Source organism: Salvelinus fontinalis, chromosome 33 (genome assembly GCF_029448725.1).
Source record: "Salvelinus fontinalis isolate EN_2023a chromosome 33, ASM2944872v1, whole genome shotgun sequence".
NCBI lineage: Eukaryota > Metazoa > Chordata > Actinopteri > Salmoniformes > Salmonidae > Salvelinus > Salvelinus fontinalis.
This window is the reverse complement of record NC_074697.1, coordinates 509,102-522,715: the sequence shown is the minus strand read 5'-3', so window position 1 is coordinate 522,715 and position 13,614 is coordinate 509,102. Positions and strand designations below refer to the sequence as shown.

The following is a 13,614-nucleotide window of genomic DNA, read 5'->3' as shown; positions in this document are numbered from 1 at the left end:
AGACTGTCTAATCAAACTGACTGAAACGTTGATCAGACTGTCTAATCAAAGTGACTGAAACGTTGATCAGACTGTCTAATCAAAGTGACTGAAACGTTGATCAGACTGTCTAATCAAAGTGACTGAAACGTTGATCAGACTGTTAATCAAAGTGACTGAAAGGTTGATCAGATTGTTTACCCAGGGGTTTACTTCTCCCTTTCGGATAACGTATGTTAAAAGATCACAACGGTGAGCTGCTGTCTGCTCTGGAAGAACACTACCACTCTCTGAAAATGTAAAGTAGGCCATTACTCTCCATCTTCATAATTGCATTGAGGCTTAATCAACATGCAGTGGGTATTTCATATACCAGGAAACTTGAACGAGGAAAGGCGAGCGAGAATCTGTTTAAAATTAAAGATGTCTGAGTTTGACAGTGGATAAGCAGAGAATTTGTAATTTGAACAGGAGCCAATTAGTTACCTGCTGCACACAGAGCTAACTGATAGCTTCATTAAATAGTACCCTCAAAACACCAGTCTCAACGTCAACAGTGAAGAAGCGACTCCGGGATGCTGGCCTTCTAGGCAGAGTTCATCTGTCCAGTGTCTGTGTTCTTTTACCCATCTTAACCTTTTCTTTTTTGGGGGCCAGTCTGAGATATCGCTTTTTCTTTGCAACTCTGCCTAGAAGGCCAGCATCCCAGAGTCGCTTCTTCACTGTTGACGTTGAGACTGGTGTTTTGCGGGTACTATTTAACCTGTTGAGGATGGGGGCGCTGTTGTGACTATTTATGCTAATCGTGTAATTTTTGAAACGGCTTCCCACAAAACTCCTGATCGTACAATATTCATATTATTATTATTATTGGATAGAAAACAGTCTATAGTTTCTATAGGAGTTGAAATTTTGTCTCTAAGTGGAACAGAGCCCATTCTACAGCAATTTCCCTGACATGGAGTCAGATTTCAGAAATTTTGGCCACTGTTCTGGAGTCAGTTAAAAGGGCACTGTTATTGCTATGAGTATACGGACACTGCTTACGTCTTCCCCTGGATGCCTTTACGTGATGACGATTTGAATGGGGTCGATTGCGCGTTCACAGGCACTATAAATTAAAAAAACCTGTAGCTAGCAAGTCTTTTCTTGCTGCGTAATGCGCCTGGAGGACACCGAGCCGCACCTGTTCCAAGCATTAGTGGAGGGAGTAATATTACTCGGGTCATGTTTCTACTGGTTATGGGAGTTAAAAACATCATAAGGTAGTTAATTTAAAGCGTTTTATAGCAATTTATATCCGTTTAGTGCGATTTTGGGACATTTATTTTTGAAACGATGTGAATAGCTTGGCACGCTTCCAGTTCATCCCGAACGCAGTTGGCATTTCCACATGGCAAGAGGACAGCTTTCCACCAAAAGACGATTACTCCCAAGAAAGGATCCTTTGCCCAAGATACTGATGGAAGAACAGCTCAAAGTAGGACATTTTTATTATGATAAATCGTGTTTCTGTCGAAAAATATTAGTGGCTTAGGACGCCATGTTTTTTGACGTAGCTTCGCTTGGCGCAAACTGTATTGAAAAGTAAGGATAAATTAAAAAATGTAATTCCGCGATTGTATTAAGAATTAAATTGTCTATCAATCCCTGTCCAGCCTATATTTTTTAGTCACGTTTATGAGTATTTATGTATAAGAGTAGATCACTGTCTAAGTGGCGCACGGACATTTTCTCACCAGCTTGGGTACATTTCCCATTGTCTAACCATGATTTTGGTGGCTAAATATAAACATTTTCGATCAAACTCTATATGGATTGTGTAATATGATGTTACAGGAGTGTCATCTGAAGAATTCTGAGAAGGTTAGTGAAAAAATTAATATATTTTTGTGGATGTTGACGTTAACGCCCACTTTGGCTAGAATCAATGCTGGGCTGCTATGTGCTATGTGCTATGCTAATATAACGATTTATTGTGTTTTCGCTGTAAGACACTTAGAAAATCTGAAATGTTGTCTGTATTCACAGGATCTGTGTCTTTCGATTCGTGTATGCTGTGTATTTTTACGAAATGTTTGATGATTAGTAAGTAGGTAAACACGTTGCTCATAGTAATTATTCTAGTCCATTTGTGACGGTGGGTGCAATTGTAACCTATGCCATCTACCTGAAATATGCACTTTTTTCTAACAAAACCTATCCCATACCATAAATATGTTATCAGACTGTCATCTGATGAGTTTTTTTCTTGGTTAGGGGCTATAAATATCTTAGTTTAGCCGAATTGGTGATAGCTACTGGTGTTGGTGGACAAATAAAAGATGGTGGATTATGCTAATGTGTTTTTAGGTAATAGATGTACATCTTTACATATTGTGTCTTCCCTGTAAAACATTTTAAAAATCGGACATGTTGGCTGGATTCACAAGATCTGTGTCTTTCATTAGCTGTATTGGACTTTAATGTGTGAAAGTTAAATATTTTAAAAAAATATTTTTTTTGAATTTCGCGGCACTGGTTTTTCAGTGGGGGGGGGGGGGGAGTGCCGCTAGCGGCACTCTCATCCTAGACAGGTTAACGAAGCTGCCAGTTGAGGACTTGTGAGGCATCTGTTTCTCAAACTAGACAACACTCTAATGTGCTTGTCCTCTTCCTCAGTTGTGCACCGGGGCCTCCCACTCCTCTTTCTATTCTGGTTAGAGCCAGTTTGCTCTGTTCTGTGAAGGGAGTAGTACATAGCGTTATACGAGATCTTCAGTTTCTTGGCAATTTCTCGCATGGAATCGCCTTCATTTCTCAGAACAAGAATAAACTGAAGAGTTTCAGAAGAAAGGTCTTTGTTTTAATGGCCATTTTGAGCCTGTAATCGAACCCACAAATGCTGATGGTCCAGACACTCAACTAGTCTAAAGAAGGTTTATTGCTTCTTTAATCAGAACAACACTGTTCAGCTGTGATAACATAATTGCAAAAGGTTTTCTTTAATGCTCAATTAGCCTTTGAAAATGATAAACTTGGAATAGCTAACACAATGTGCCATTGGAACACAGGAGTGATGGTTGCTGATAATGGGCCTCTGTACTCATTTGCAACATTAACAATGTCTACACTGTATTTCTGATCCATTTGATGTTATTTCAATGGTAAAAAAATGTGCTTTTCTTTCAAAAACAAGGACATTTCTAAGTGACCCCAAACTTTTGGAAAGCTAGTGTACATCAGAGCTGAGTTCAACAGTAGAGATAATGAATAACGGTTGGTGGATGGATAGCAGCCTAACTGCTTGCCTAGCAGCCTAACTGCCTAGCAGCCTAACTGCCTAGCAGCCTAACTGCCTAGCAGCCTAACTGCCTAGCAGCCTAACTGCCTAGCAGCCTAACTGCCTAGCAGCCTAACTGCCTAGCAGCCTAACTGCCTAACTGCCTAGCAGCCTAACTGCCTAGCAGCCTAACTGCCTGCCTAGCAGCCTAACTGCCTGCCTACCTAACTGCCTGCCTCGCAGCCTAACTGCCTGCCTAGCAGCCTAACTGCCTGCCTAGCAGCCTAACTGCCTGCCTAGCAGCCTAACTGCCTGCCTAGCAGCCTAACTGCCTGCCTAGCAGCCTAACTGCCTGCCTAGCAGCCTAACTGCCTGCCTACCTAACTGCCTGCCTAGCAGCCTAACTGCCTGCCTACCTAACTGCCTGCCTAGCAGCCTAACTGCCTGCCTACCTAACTGCCTGCCTAGCAGCCTAACTGCCTGCCTACCTAACTGCCTGCCTAGCAGCCTAACTGCCTGCCTAGCAGCCTAACTGCCTGCCTAGCAGCCTAACTGCCTGCCTAGCAGCCTAACTGCCTGCCTAGCAGCCTAACTGCCTGCCTAGCAGCCTAACTGCCTGCCTAGCAGCCTAACTGCCTGCCTAGCAGCCTAACTGCCTGCCTAGCAGCCTAACTGCCTAGCATCCTAACTGCCTGCCTAGCATCCTAACTGCCTGCCTAGCAGCCTAACTGCCTGCTTAGCAGCCTAACTGCCTGCCTAGCTGCCTAACTGCCTGTCTAGCAGCCTAACTGCCTGCCTAGCAGCCTAACTGCCTGCCTAGCAGCCTAACTGCCTGCCTAGCAGCCTAACTGCCTGCCTAGCAGCCTAACTGCCTGCCTAGCAGCCTAACTGCCTGCCTAGCAGCCTAACTGCCTGCCTAGCAGCCTAACTGCCTGCCTAACTGCCTGCCTAACTGCCTGCCTAGCAGCCTAACTGCCTGCCTAGCAGCCTAACTGCCTGCCTGCCTAACTGCCTGCCAGCAGCCTAACTGCCTGCCTAGCAGCCTAACTGCCTGCCTAGCAGCCTAACTGCCTGCCTAGCAGCCTAACTGCCTGCCTAGCAGCCTAACTGCCTGCCTAGCAGCCTAACTGCCTGCCTAGCAGCCTAACTGCCTGCCTAGCAGCCTAACTGCCTGCCTAGCAGCCTAACTGCCTAGCATCCTAACTGCCTGCCTAGCATCCTAACTGCCTGCCTAGCATCCTAACTGCCTGCCTAGCATCCTAACTGCCTGCCTAGCAGCCTAACTGCCTGCTTAGCAGCCTAACTGCCTGCCTAGCTGCCTAACTGCCTGCCTAGCTGCCTAACTGCCTGCCTAGCAGCCTAACTGCCTGCCTAGCAGCCTAACTGCCTGCCTAGCAGCCTAACTGCCTGCCTAGCAGCCTAACTGCCTGCCTAGCAGCCTAACTGCCTGCCTAACTGCCTGCCTGCCTAGCAGCCTAACTGCCTGCCTAGCAGCCTAACTGCCTGCCTAGCAGCCTAACTGCCTGCCTAGCAGCCTAACTGCCTGCCTAGCAGCCTAACTGCCTGCCTGCCTAACTGCCTGCCTAGCAGCCTAACTGCCTGCCTAGCAGCCTAACTGCCTGCCTAGCAGCCTAACTGCCTGCCTAGCAGCCTAACTGCCTGCCTAACTGCCTAACTGCCTGCCTAACTGCCTAACTGCCTGCCTAGCAGCCTAACTGCCTGCCTAGCAGCCTAACTGCCTGCCTAGCAGCCTAACTGCCTGCCTAGCAGCCTAACTGCCTGCCTAGCAGCCTAACTGCCTGCCTAGCAGCCTAACTGCCTGCCTAGCAGCCTAACTGCCTGCCTAGCAGCCTAACTGCCTGTCTAGCAGCCTAACTGCCTGCCTGCCTGGCTACCTGCTGGCTGTGGACTTCAGTGTGAAACATTCATTAAAATAACATACTGTAGGCAGGTGAGACGTTGACGTGAGCTCAAGTAGATGAACATAATGAGCCACAGCCCGGTAAGATAAATGAACACCTTTACTGGGAGTTGATATTGGCTGATGCTGACTATGCTTGAGACCATTTATTCACTGGCATATCATTACAGAAGAACCATATATCATAAGCAATAACCCCCCATCACCTTCCTCGCGCTCCCCTTCCCCTCCCTTCAGAGCAAAGCTGACATCCGACTAAACCATTTCCTTTGATTCTTCACTCACCAAATGATCCTCGCTTCAAACTTTTACAAATGCAACAGTGAAATTAGAAAGAAATTTCAGTTTTGGAAACGGTGATATTAATCAATAGGAATATGTTGTACTGCCCATAGTGATAAGTGTAATGGGAATTTCACAACGCTCACAATAACATCTGCTAACCATGTGTATGTGACCAATAACATTGTATTTTATTTTAATGTTATAGACATGGACAGCCACAGTACAGTGGTATAGTGGTGCTCCCATAGTGGTCTACAGTATAGTGGTGCTCCCATTGTGATCTACACTATAGTGGTGCTCCCATTGTGCTCCACAGTATAGTGGTGATCCCATTGTGCTCCACAGTATAGTGGTGCTCCCATAGTGATCTACAGTATAGTGGTGTAGTGTTGCTGTCATAGTGGTCTACAGTATAGTGGTGCTCCCATAGTGATCTACAGTATAGTGGTGTAGTGTTGCTGTCATAGTGGTCTACAGTATAGTGGTGCTCCCATAGTGCTCCACAGTATAGTGTTGCTCTCATAGTGGTCTACAGTATGGTGGTGCTCCCATAGTGATCTACAGTATAGTGGTGCTCCCATAGTGATCTACAGTATAGTGGTGCTCCCATAGTGATCTACAGTATAGTGGTGCTCCCATAGTGATCTACAGTATAGTGGTGCTCCCATAGTGATCTACAGTATAGTGGTGCTCCCATAGTGATCTACAGTATAGTGGTGCTCCCATAGTGGTCTACAGTATAGTGGTGCTCCCATAGTGGTCTACAGTATAGTGGTGCTCCCATAGTGATCTACAGTATAGTGGTGCTCCCATAGTGATCTACAGTATAGTGGTGCTCCCATAGTGATCTACAGTATAGTGGTGCTCCCATAGTGATCTACAGTATAGTGGTGCTCCCATAGTGATCTACAGTATAGTGGTGCTCCCATAGTGGTCTACAGTATAGTGGTGCTCCCATAGTGGTCTACAGTATGGTGGTTCTCCCATAGTGGTTTACAGTATAGTGGTGCTCCCACCACCCCATACAACCCCACAACCCCATACAACCCCACCACCCCACCACCCCATACAACCCCACCACCCAATACAACCCCACCACCCCACCACCCCATACAACCCCACCACCCAATACAACCCCACCACCCCATACAACCCCACCACCCCACCACCCCATACAACCCACCACCCAATACAACCCCACCACCCCACCACCCCATACAACCCCACAACCCCACCACCCCACCACCCCATACAACCCCACCACCCCACCACCCCATACAACCCCACCACCCAATACAACCCCACCACCCCATACAACCCCACCACCCAATACAACCCCACCACCCCACCACCCCATACAACCCCACAACCCCACCACCCCATACAACCCACCACCCCATACAACCCACCACCCCATACAACCCCACAACCCCACCAACCCCATACAACCCACCACCCCATACAACCCACCACCCCATACAACCCCACAACCCCACCACCCCATACAACCCCACCACCCCATACAACCCACCACCCCATACAACCCCACCAACCCCATACAACCCACCACCCCATACATCCCACCACCCCATACAACCCCACAACCCCACCACCCCATACAACCCCACAACCCCACCACCCCATACAACCCCACCACCCCATACAACCCCACAACCCCACCAACCCCATACAACCCACCACCCCATACAACCCACCACCCCATACAACCCCACCACCCCCATACAACCCACCACCACATACAACGCCACAACCCCACACACCCCTACCACCCCATACAACCCCACAACCCCATACAACCCCACCAACCCATATAACCCCTCCACCCCACTACCCCATACAACCCCACAACCCCACCACCCCATACAACCCACCACCCCATACAACCCCACCACCCCCATACAACCCACCACCACATACAACCCCACAACCCCATACAACCCCACCACCCCATACAACCCCACAACCCCATACAACCACACCAACCCCATACAACCCACCACCCCCATACAACCCCACCACCCCATACAACCCACCACCCCATACAACCCCACAACCCCACCAACCCATATAACCCCTCCACCCCACTACCCCCATACAACCCACCACCCCCACAAAACCCCACCATCCACATACAACCCCACCATCCCTGAGCTGACAAGGTATAAATATTTCGTTCTGCCCCTGAACAAGGCAGTTAACCAACTGTTCTCTGGTAGGCCATCATTGTAAATAAGAGTTTGTTCTTAACTGTGTTGGGTTCAATTCACTGATAGAATGCTGAGGTTTAGAGGGTCTACACCAGAAGGTAATGGTTATAGGAGGTTATAGGAGGAAGGTATATAGTGGAGGGTCTACACAAGAAGGTAATGGTTATAGGAGGTTATAGGAGGAAGGTATATAGTGGAGGGTCTACACCAGAAGGTAATGGTTATAGGAGGAAGGTATATAGTGGAGGGTCTACACCAGAAGGTAATGGTTATAGGGGGAAGGTATATAGTGGAGGGTCTAGACCAGAAGGCAATGGTTATAGGAGGAAGGTATATAGTGGAGGGTCTACACCAGAAGGTAAGGGTTATAGGAGGAAGGTAATGGGTATAGGAGGAAGGTAATGGGTATAGGAGGAAGTTATATAGTGGAGGGTCTACACCAGAAGGTAATGGTTATAGCAGGAAGGTATATAGTGGAGGGTCTACACCAGAAGGTAATGGGTATAGGAGGAAGGTATATAGTGGAGGGTCTACACCAGAAGGTAATGGTTATAGGAGGAAGGTATATAGTGGAGGGTCTACACCAGAAGGTAATGGTTATAGGAGGAAGGTAATGGTTATAGGAGGAAGATATATAGTGGAGGGTCTAGACCTGAAGTGAATGGTGTATTCAACTAAGCTTGGAAGTGTTGAGTGCAGGGAAGCGATTACATGTGGCAGGCATTGATAAGGGGAGAGAGCCATGGATTAGTGATGGAGGGGGGGGGGGGGGTGGTGAGGTCAGGGCAGGCATTGATAAGGGGAGAGAGCCATGGATTAGTGATGGAGGGGGGGGGGGGTGGGTCAGGCATTGATAAGAGGAGAGAGCCATGGATTAGTGATGGAGGGGGGTTGAGGTCAGGTCAGGCATTGATAAGGGGAGAGAGCCATGGATTAGTGATGGAGGGGGGTTGAGGTCAGGGCAGGCATTGATAAGGGGAGAGAGCCATGGATTAGTGATGGAGGGGGGGGGGGGGTTGAGGTCAGGCATTGATAAGGGGAGAGAGCCATGGATTAGTGATGGAGGGGGGTTGAGGTCAGGCATTGATAAGGGGAGAGAGCCATGGATTAGTGATGGAGGGGGGGGGGGGGGGGGTTGAGGTCAGGCATTGATAAGGGGAGAGAGCCATGGATTAGTGATGGAGGGGGGTTGAGGTCAGGTTAGGCATTGATAAGGGGAGAGAGAGCCATGGATTAGTGATGGAGGGGGGGGTGAGGTCAGGCATTGATAAAGGGAGAGAGCCATGGATTAGTGATGGAGGGGGGTTGAGGTCAGGCATTGATAAGGGGAGAGAGCCATGGATTAGTGATGGAGGGGGGTTGAGGTCAGGCATTGATAAGGGTCGAGAGCCATGGATTAGTGATGGAGGGGGGTTGAGGTCAGGGCAGGCATTGATAAGGGGAGAGAGCCATGGATTAGTGATGGAGGGGGGGGGGGGGTTGAGGTCAGGCATTGATAAGGGGAGAGAGCCATGGATTAGTGATGGAGGGGGGTTGAGGTCAGGGCAGGCATTGATAAGGGGAGAGAGCCATGGATTAGTGATGGAGGGGGGGGTTAAGGTCAGGGCACCTTAAGGGAGAAATAAAAGTTTATGGCCCGTATCACCAGTGTCCTGCCTGGCAGTAAACACTGATGTTTGTACAGATGTGTAGGAGGAGACTCAGCCTATGAGGAACTGTTAAATATCAGTGCTTGTGTGAAACTATTTTTGTCTAATGCAGCTGTATTGACCTTCTGTGAAGAATTAAACTTGGTTAAGCTTTCATAATGTCCGCAGAGGTTTTACTCTGAGAATTAGAACCTAACAACGGACTTGTCTAGTTAAACAAAAGTTGAATAATACATATATATATATACAACCACACCACCTAATACAACCCTACTATATTACCTGAAAGGCCACTGATGACGGACAGCAGGAGAAGCGGTTTCCATGGCGACCCCATACTTGTTCATGTGGGCCCCCCTTCAGCAGTGTTGTTAGGTCTGACTCCTCATTAAAGCTGTACCTGGGAAACAAACACATCAACATTCAACTAGTTGTTGTCAGCAGGTTTAAAGCTATGTCTAGGACGACAACAACATCTCTCAATGGACAACCTCATATTGGTTGAATTTCCCTACAAGAAAAAAAACCTCGGAGCATCCCTCTCTCTCCATCCTCCATCGCTGTGTCTATCCATCATCTCTCTCTCCATCTTCTCTCTGTGTCTTTCCATCCTCTCTCTGTGTCTTTCCATCATCTCTCTCTCTATATCTGTCTTTCCATCCCTCTCTTTCTCCATCCCTCTCTCTCCATCCTCTCTCTGTGTCTTTCCATCATCTCTCTCTCTATATCTGTCTTTCCATCCCTCTCTTTCTCCATCCTCTCTCTGTGTCTTTCCATCCCTCTCTCTCTCCATCCTCCACCTCTCTCTCCATCCTCTCTCTCTGACTTTCCATCCCTCTCTCTCTCCATCCCTCTCTCTCTCCATCCTCTCTCTGTCTTTCCATCCCTCTCTCTTTCCATCCTCCATCTCTCTCTCCATCCCTCTCTCTCTCCATCCTCTCTCTGTGTCTTTCCATCCCTCTCTCTCTCCATCCTCCATCTCTCTCTCCATCCTCTCTCTGTCTTTCCATCCCTCTCTCTCTCCATCCCTCTCTCTCTATCCTCTCTTTGTGTCTTTCCATCTCTCTCTCTCTCCATCCTCCATCTCTCTATCCATCCCTCTCTCTCCATCCTCTCTCTCTCTCCATCCTCTCTCTCTCTATCCTCTCTCTCTCCATCCTCTCTCTGTCTTTCCATCCCTCTCTCTCTCCATCCCTCTCTCTCTATCCTCTCTTTGTGTCTTTCCATCCCTCTCTCTCTCCAACCTCCATCTCTCTCTCCATCCCTCTCTCTCTCTCCATCCTCTCTCTGTGTCTTTCCATCCCTCCATACAATTGCTATATTGTAATTACTTCACCACCATGGCCTACTTATTGCCTTACCTCTCTTATCCTACCTCATTTGCTCACACTGTATATAGATTTTTCTACTGTATTATTGACTGTATGTTTGTTTAGTCCATGTGTAACTCTGTGTTGTTTGTGTCAAACTACTGTGCTTTATCTTGGCCAGGTCACAGTTGTAAATGAGAACTGGTTCTCAACTGGCCTACCTGGTTAAATAAAGGTGAAATATATATATCTTTTTTTTAATCCCTCCTGCACTATGGACCATAAAAAAGACTTGCAGCAGACCTAAAGGTTCTTTCTGCTTCAGAATCCATTTCCTGACTTACTGTTCCAACTAGCGGTGAAATGGCAAAGATACAGTGTTACCAACAGATTGGACTGTGATGAGATGTACTTTAGGGGTGAGTATGTTTTTGTTTGTCTAGACACAGAACTAGCTACGTTGGAAAAGACCAAGGGTGCATCCGAAATTGTACCATATTCCCTATGGGTCATAGTCAAAAGTAGTGCACTACATAATAGGGTACCATTTGGGATGCACATATCCCCTTCAGGTTGTGTCACGCCCTGGCCTTAGTATTCTTTGTTTTCTTTATTATTTTAGTTAGGTCAGGGTGTGACATGGGGAATGTTTGTGTTTTGTCGGTTTTTGGGTGGTTATATGGTAAAGGGGGTGTTGGGTGTAGTGTATGGGTTTGTGTTGAGTGAATGTGTCTAGCTGTGTCTATGGTTGAGTGTAGGTTCTAGGAAAGTCTATGGTTGCCTGAATTGGGTCTCAATTAGAGACAGCTGGTTATTGTTGTCTCTGTTTGGGAGCCATATTTAAGGCAGCCATAGGCTTTAGCTGTTTGTGGGGAATTGTCTATGTTGAAGTGTTTAGTGTCAGCACTGATGTTTGTATAGCTTCACGGTCGTCTGTTCTGTTTGTTGTTTTTGTTTTTCCCTACTTTAAAATAAAAGAAGATGTACTTTCCACGCGCTGCGCCTTGGTCCTCTCTCAGTCCCGTTGACGATCGTGACAGAATTCCCCACCACTTATGCGGGATCAAGCAGCGTGAAAAGCGGCAACAGGAGCAGCGCAAGGAGGCATGGAAATGGGAGCGTAATCTGGACTACACTACGTGGGAGGAGATCGACAGGTGGGCAATCGACCCAGGGCGAGTGCCGGAGCCAGCCTGGGATTCTCTGGCGCAGTGTGAGGAGGGATACCGGCGAATGGAGGCAGCACGACGACACGGTAGGAAGCCTGTGAGTCAGCCCAAAAAATTTATTGGGGGGAGGCTTAGAGGTAGTGGGCTGAGGGCAGGTAGGAGACCTGCGCCCACTTCCCAGGCTAACCGTGGAGAGCGGGAGTACGGGCGAACACCGTGTTACGCAGTAGAGCGCACGGTGTCTCCTGTACGTGTTCATAGCCCGGTGCCGGTTATTCCACCTTCCAGCACTGGTAGGGCTAGATTGGGCATTGAGCCAGGTGTCATGAAAACGGCTCAACGCGTCTGGTCTCCAGTGCGTCTCCTCGGGCCGGCATACATGGCACCAGCCTTACGCATGGTGTCCCCGGTTCGCCTACATAGCCCGGTGCGGGTTATTCCACCTCCCCGCATGGGTAGGGCGACGGGGAGCATTCAACCAGGTAAGGTTGGGCAGGCTCGGTGCTCAAGGGAACCAGTACGCCTGCACGGTCCGGTATTTCCGGCGCCACCTCCCCGCCCCAGTACAGTTCCACCAGTGCCTACACCACGCACCAGGCTTCCAGTGTGTCTCCAGAGCCCTGTTCCTTCTCCACGCACTCGTCCTATGGTGCATGTCTCCAGCCCGGGTGCCTCCAGTTCCGGCACCACGCACTAAGTCACCTGTGGGTCTCCAGAGCCCTGTACGCACTGTTCCTTCTCTCCGCACTCGCCCTGATGTGCGTGCCCTCAGCCCGATACCTCCAGTGCCGGTACCACGCACCAGGCCTATAGTACGCTTTGAGAGTTCAGTGTGCCCTGTTGTTGTTCCCCGCACTAGCCTGAAGGTGTGTGTCCTTAGCCCGGTACCTCCAGTTCTGGTACCACGCACCAGGCCTACAGTGCGTCTCATCCGGCCAGAGCCATCCGTCTCACCAGCGCCGTCTGAGCCATCCGTCTGCCCAGTGCCGTCTGAGCCATCCGTCTGCCCAGCGCCGTCTGAGCCATCCGTCTCCTCAGCGCCGTCTGAGCCATCCGTCTCCTCAGCGCCGTCTGAGCCATCCGTCTCCTCAGCGCCGTCTGAGCCATCCGTCTCCCCAGCGCCGTCTGAGCCATCCGTCTCCCCAGCGCCGTCTGAGCCATCCGTCTGTCCCGAGCCATTAGAGCCGCCCGTCTGTCCCGAGCCGTCAGAGCCGTTAGTCAGTCAGGAGCCGCTAGAGCCATTCGTCAGTCAGGATCTGCCAGGGCCGCCAACCAGACAGTATCTGCCAGAGCCGCCAACCAGACTGGATCTGCCAGAGGCGACAACCAGACTGGATCTGCCAGAGCCGCCAACCAGACTGGATCTGCCAGAGCCGCCAACCAGACAGGACCCGCCAGAGTCCCTCATCCAGGACCTGCCAGAGTCCCTCATCCAGGACCTGCCAGAGTCCCTCATCCAGGACCTGCCAGAGTCCCTCATCCAGGACCTGCCAGAGTCCCTCATCCAGGACCTGCCAGAGTCCCTCAGCCAGGACCTGCCAGAGTCCCTCAGCCAGGACCTGCCAGAGTCCCTCAGCCAGGACCTGCCAGAGTCCCTCAGCCAGGACCTGCCAGAGTCCCTCAGCCAGGACCTGCCAGAGTCCCTCAGCCAGGACCTGCCAGAGTCCCTCAGCCCGGTGCTTGCCCTTATCCCGGTGCTGCTCCTTATCCCGGTGCTGCCCCTTATCCCGGTGCTGCTCCTTATCCCGGTGCTGCTCCTTATCCCGGTGCTGCCCCTTATCCCGGTGCTGCCCCTTATCCCGGTGCTGCCC

General features: G+C 49.6%; 1 protein-coding gene across 2 annotated transcripts in view; it reads right to left on the bottom strand.

Annotated features, from left to right (window-relative positions):
- Positions 1 to 13,614, bottom strand: part of LOC129831624 (contactin-5-like) — an 804,231-nt gene that overhangs the window by 478,088 nt on the left and 312,529 nt on the right. For both annotated transcript variants that reach the window (XM_055894962.1, XM_055894963.1), the window contains one exon: positions 9,607 to 9,724. In XM_055894962.1, coding sequence (XP_055750937.1) covers positions 9,607 to 9,661 — 55 coding nt within the window. In that variant the 5' untranslated portion in view covers positions 9,662 to 9,724. The remainder of the gene's footprint in view (positions 1 to 9,606; positions 9,725 to 13,614) is intronic.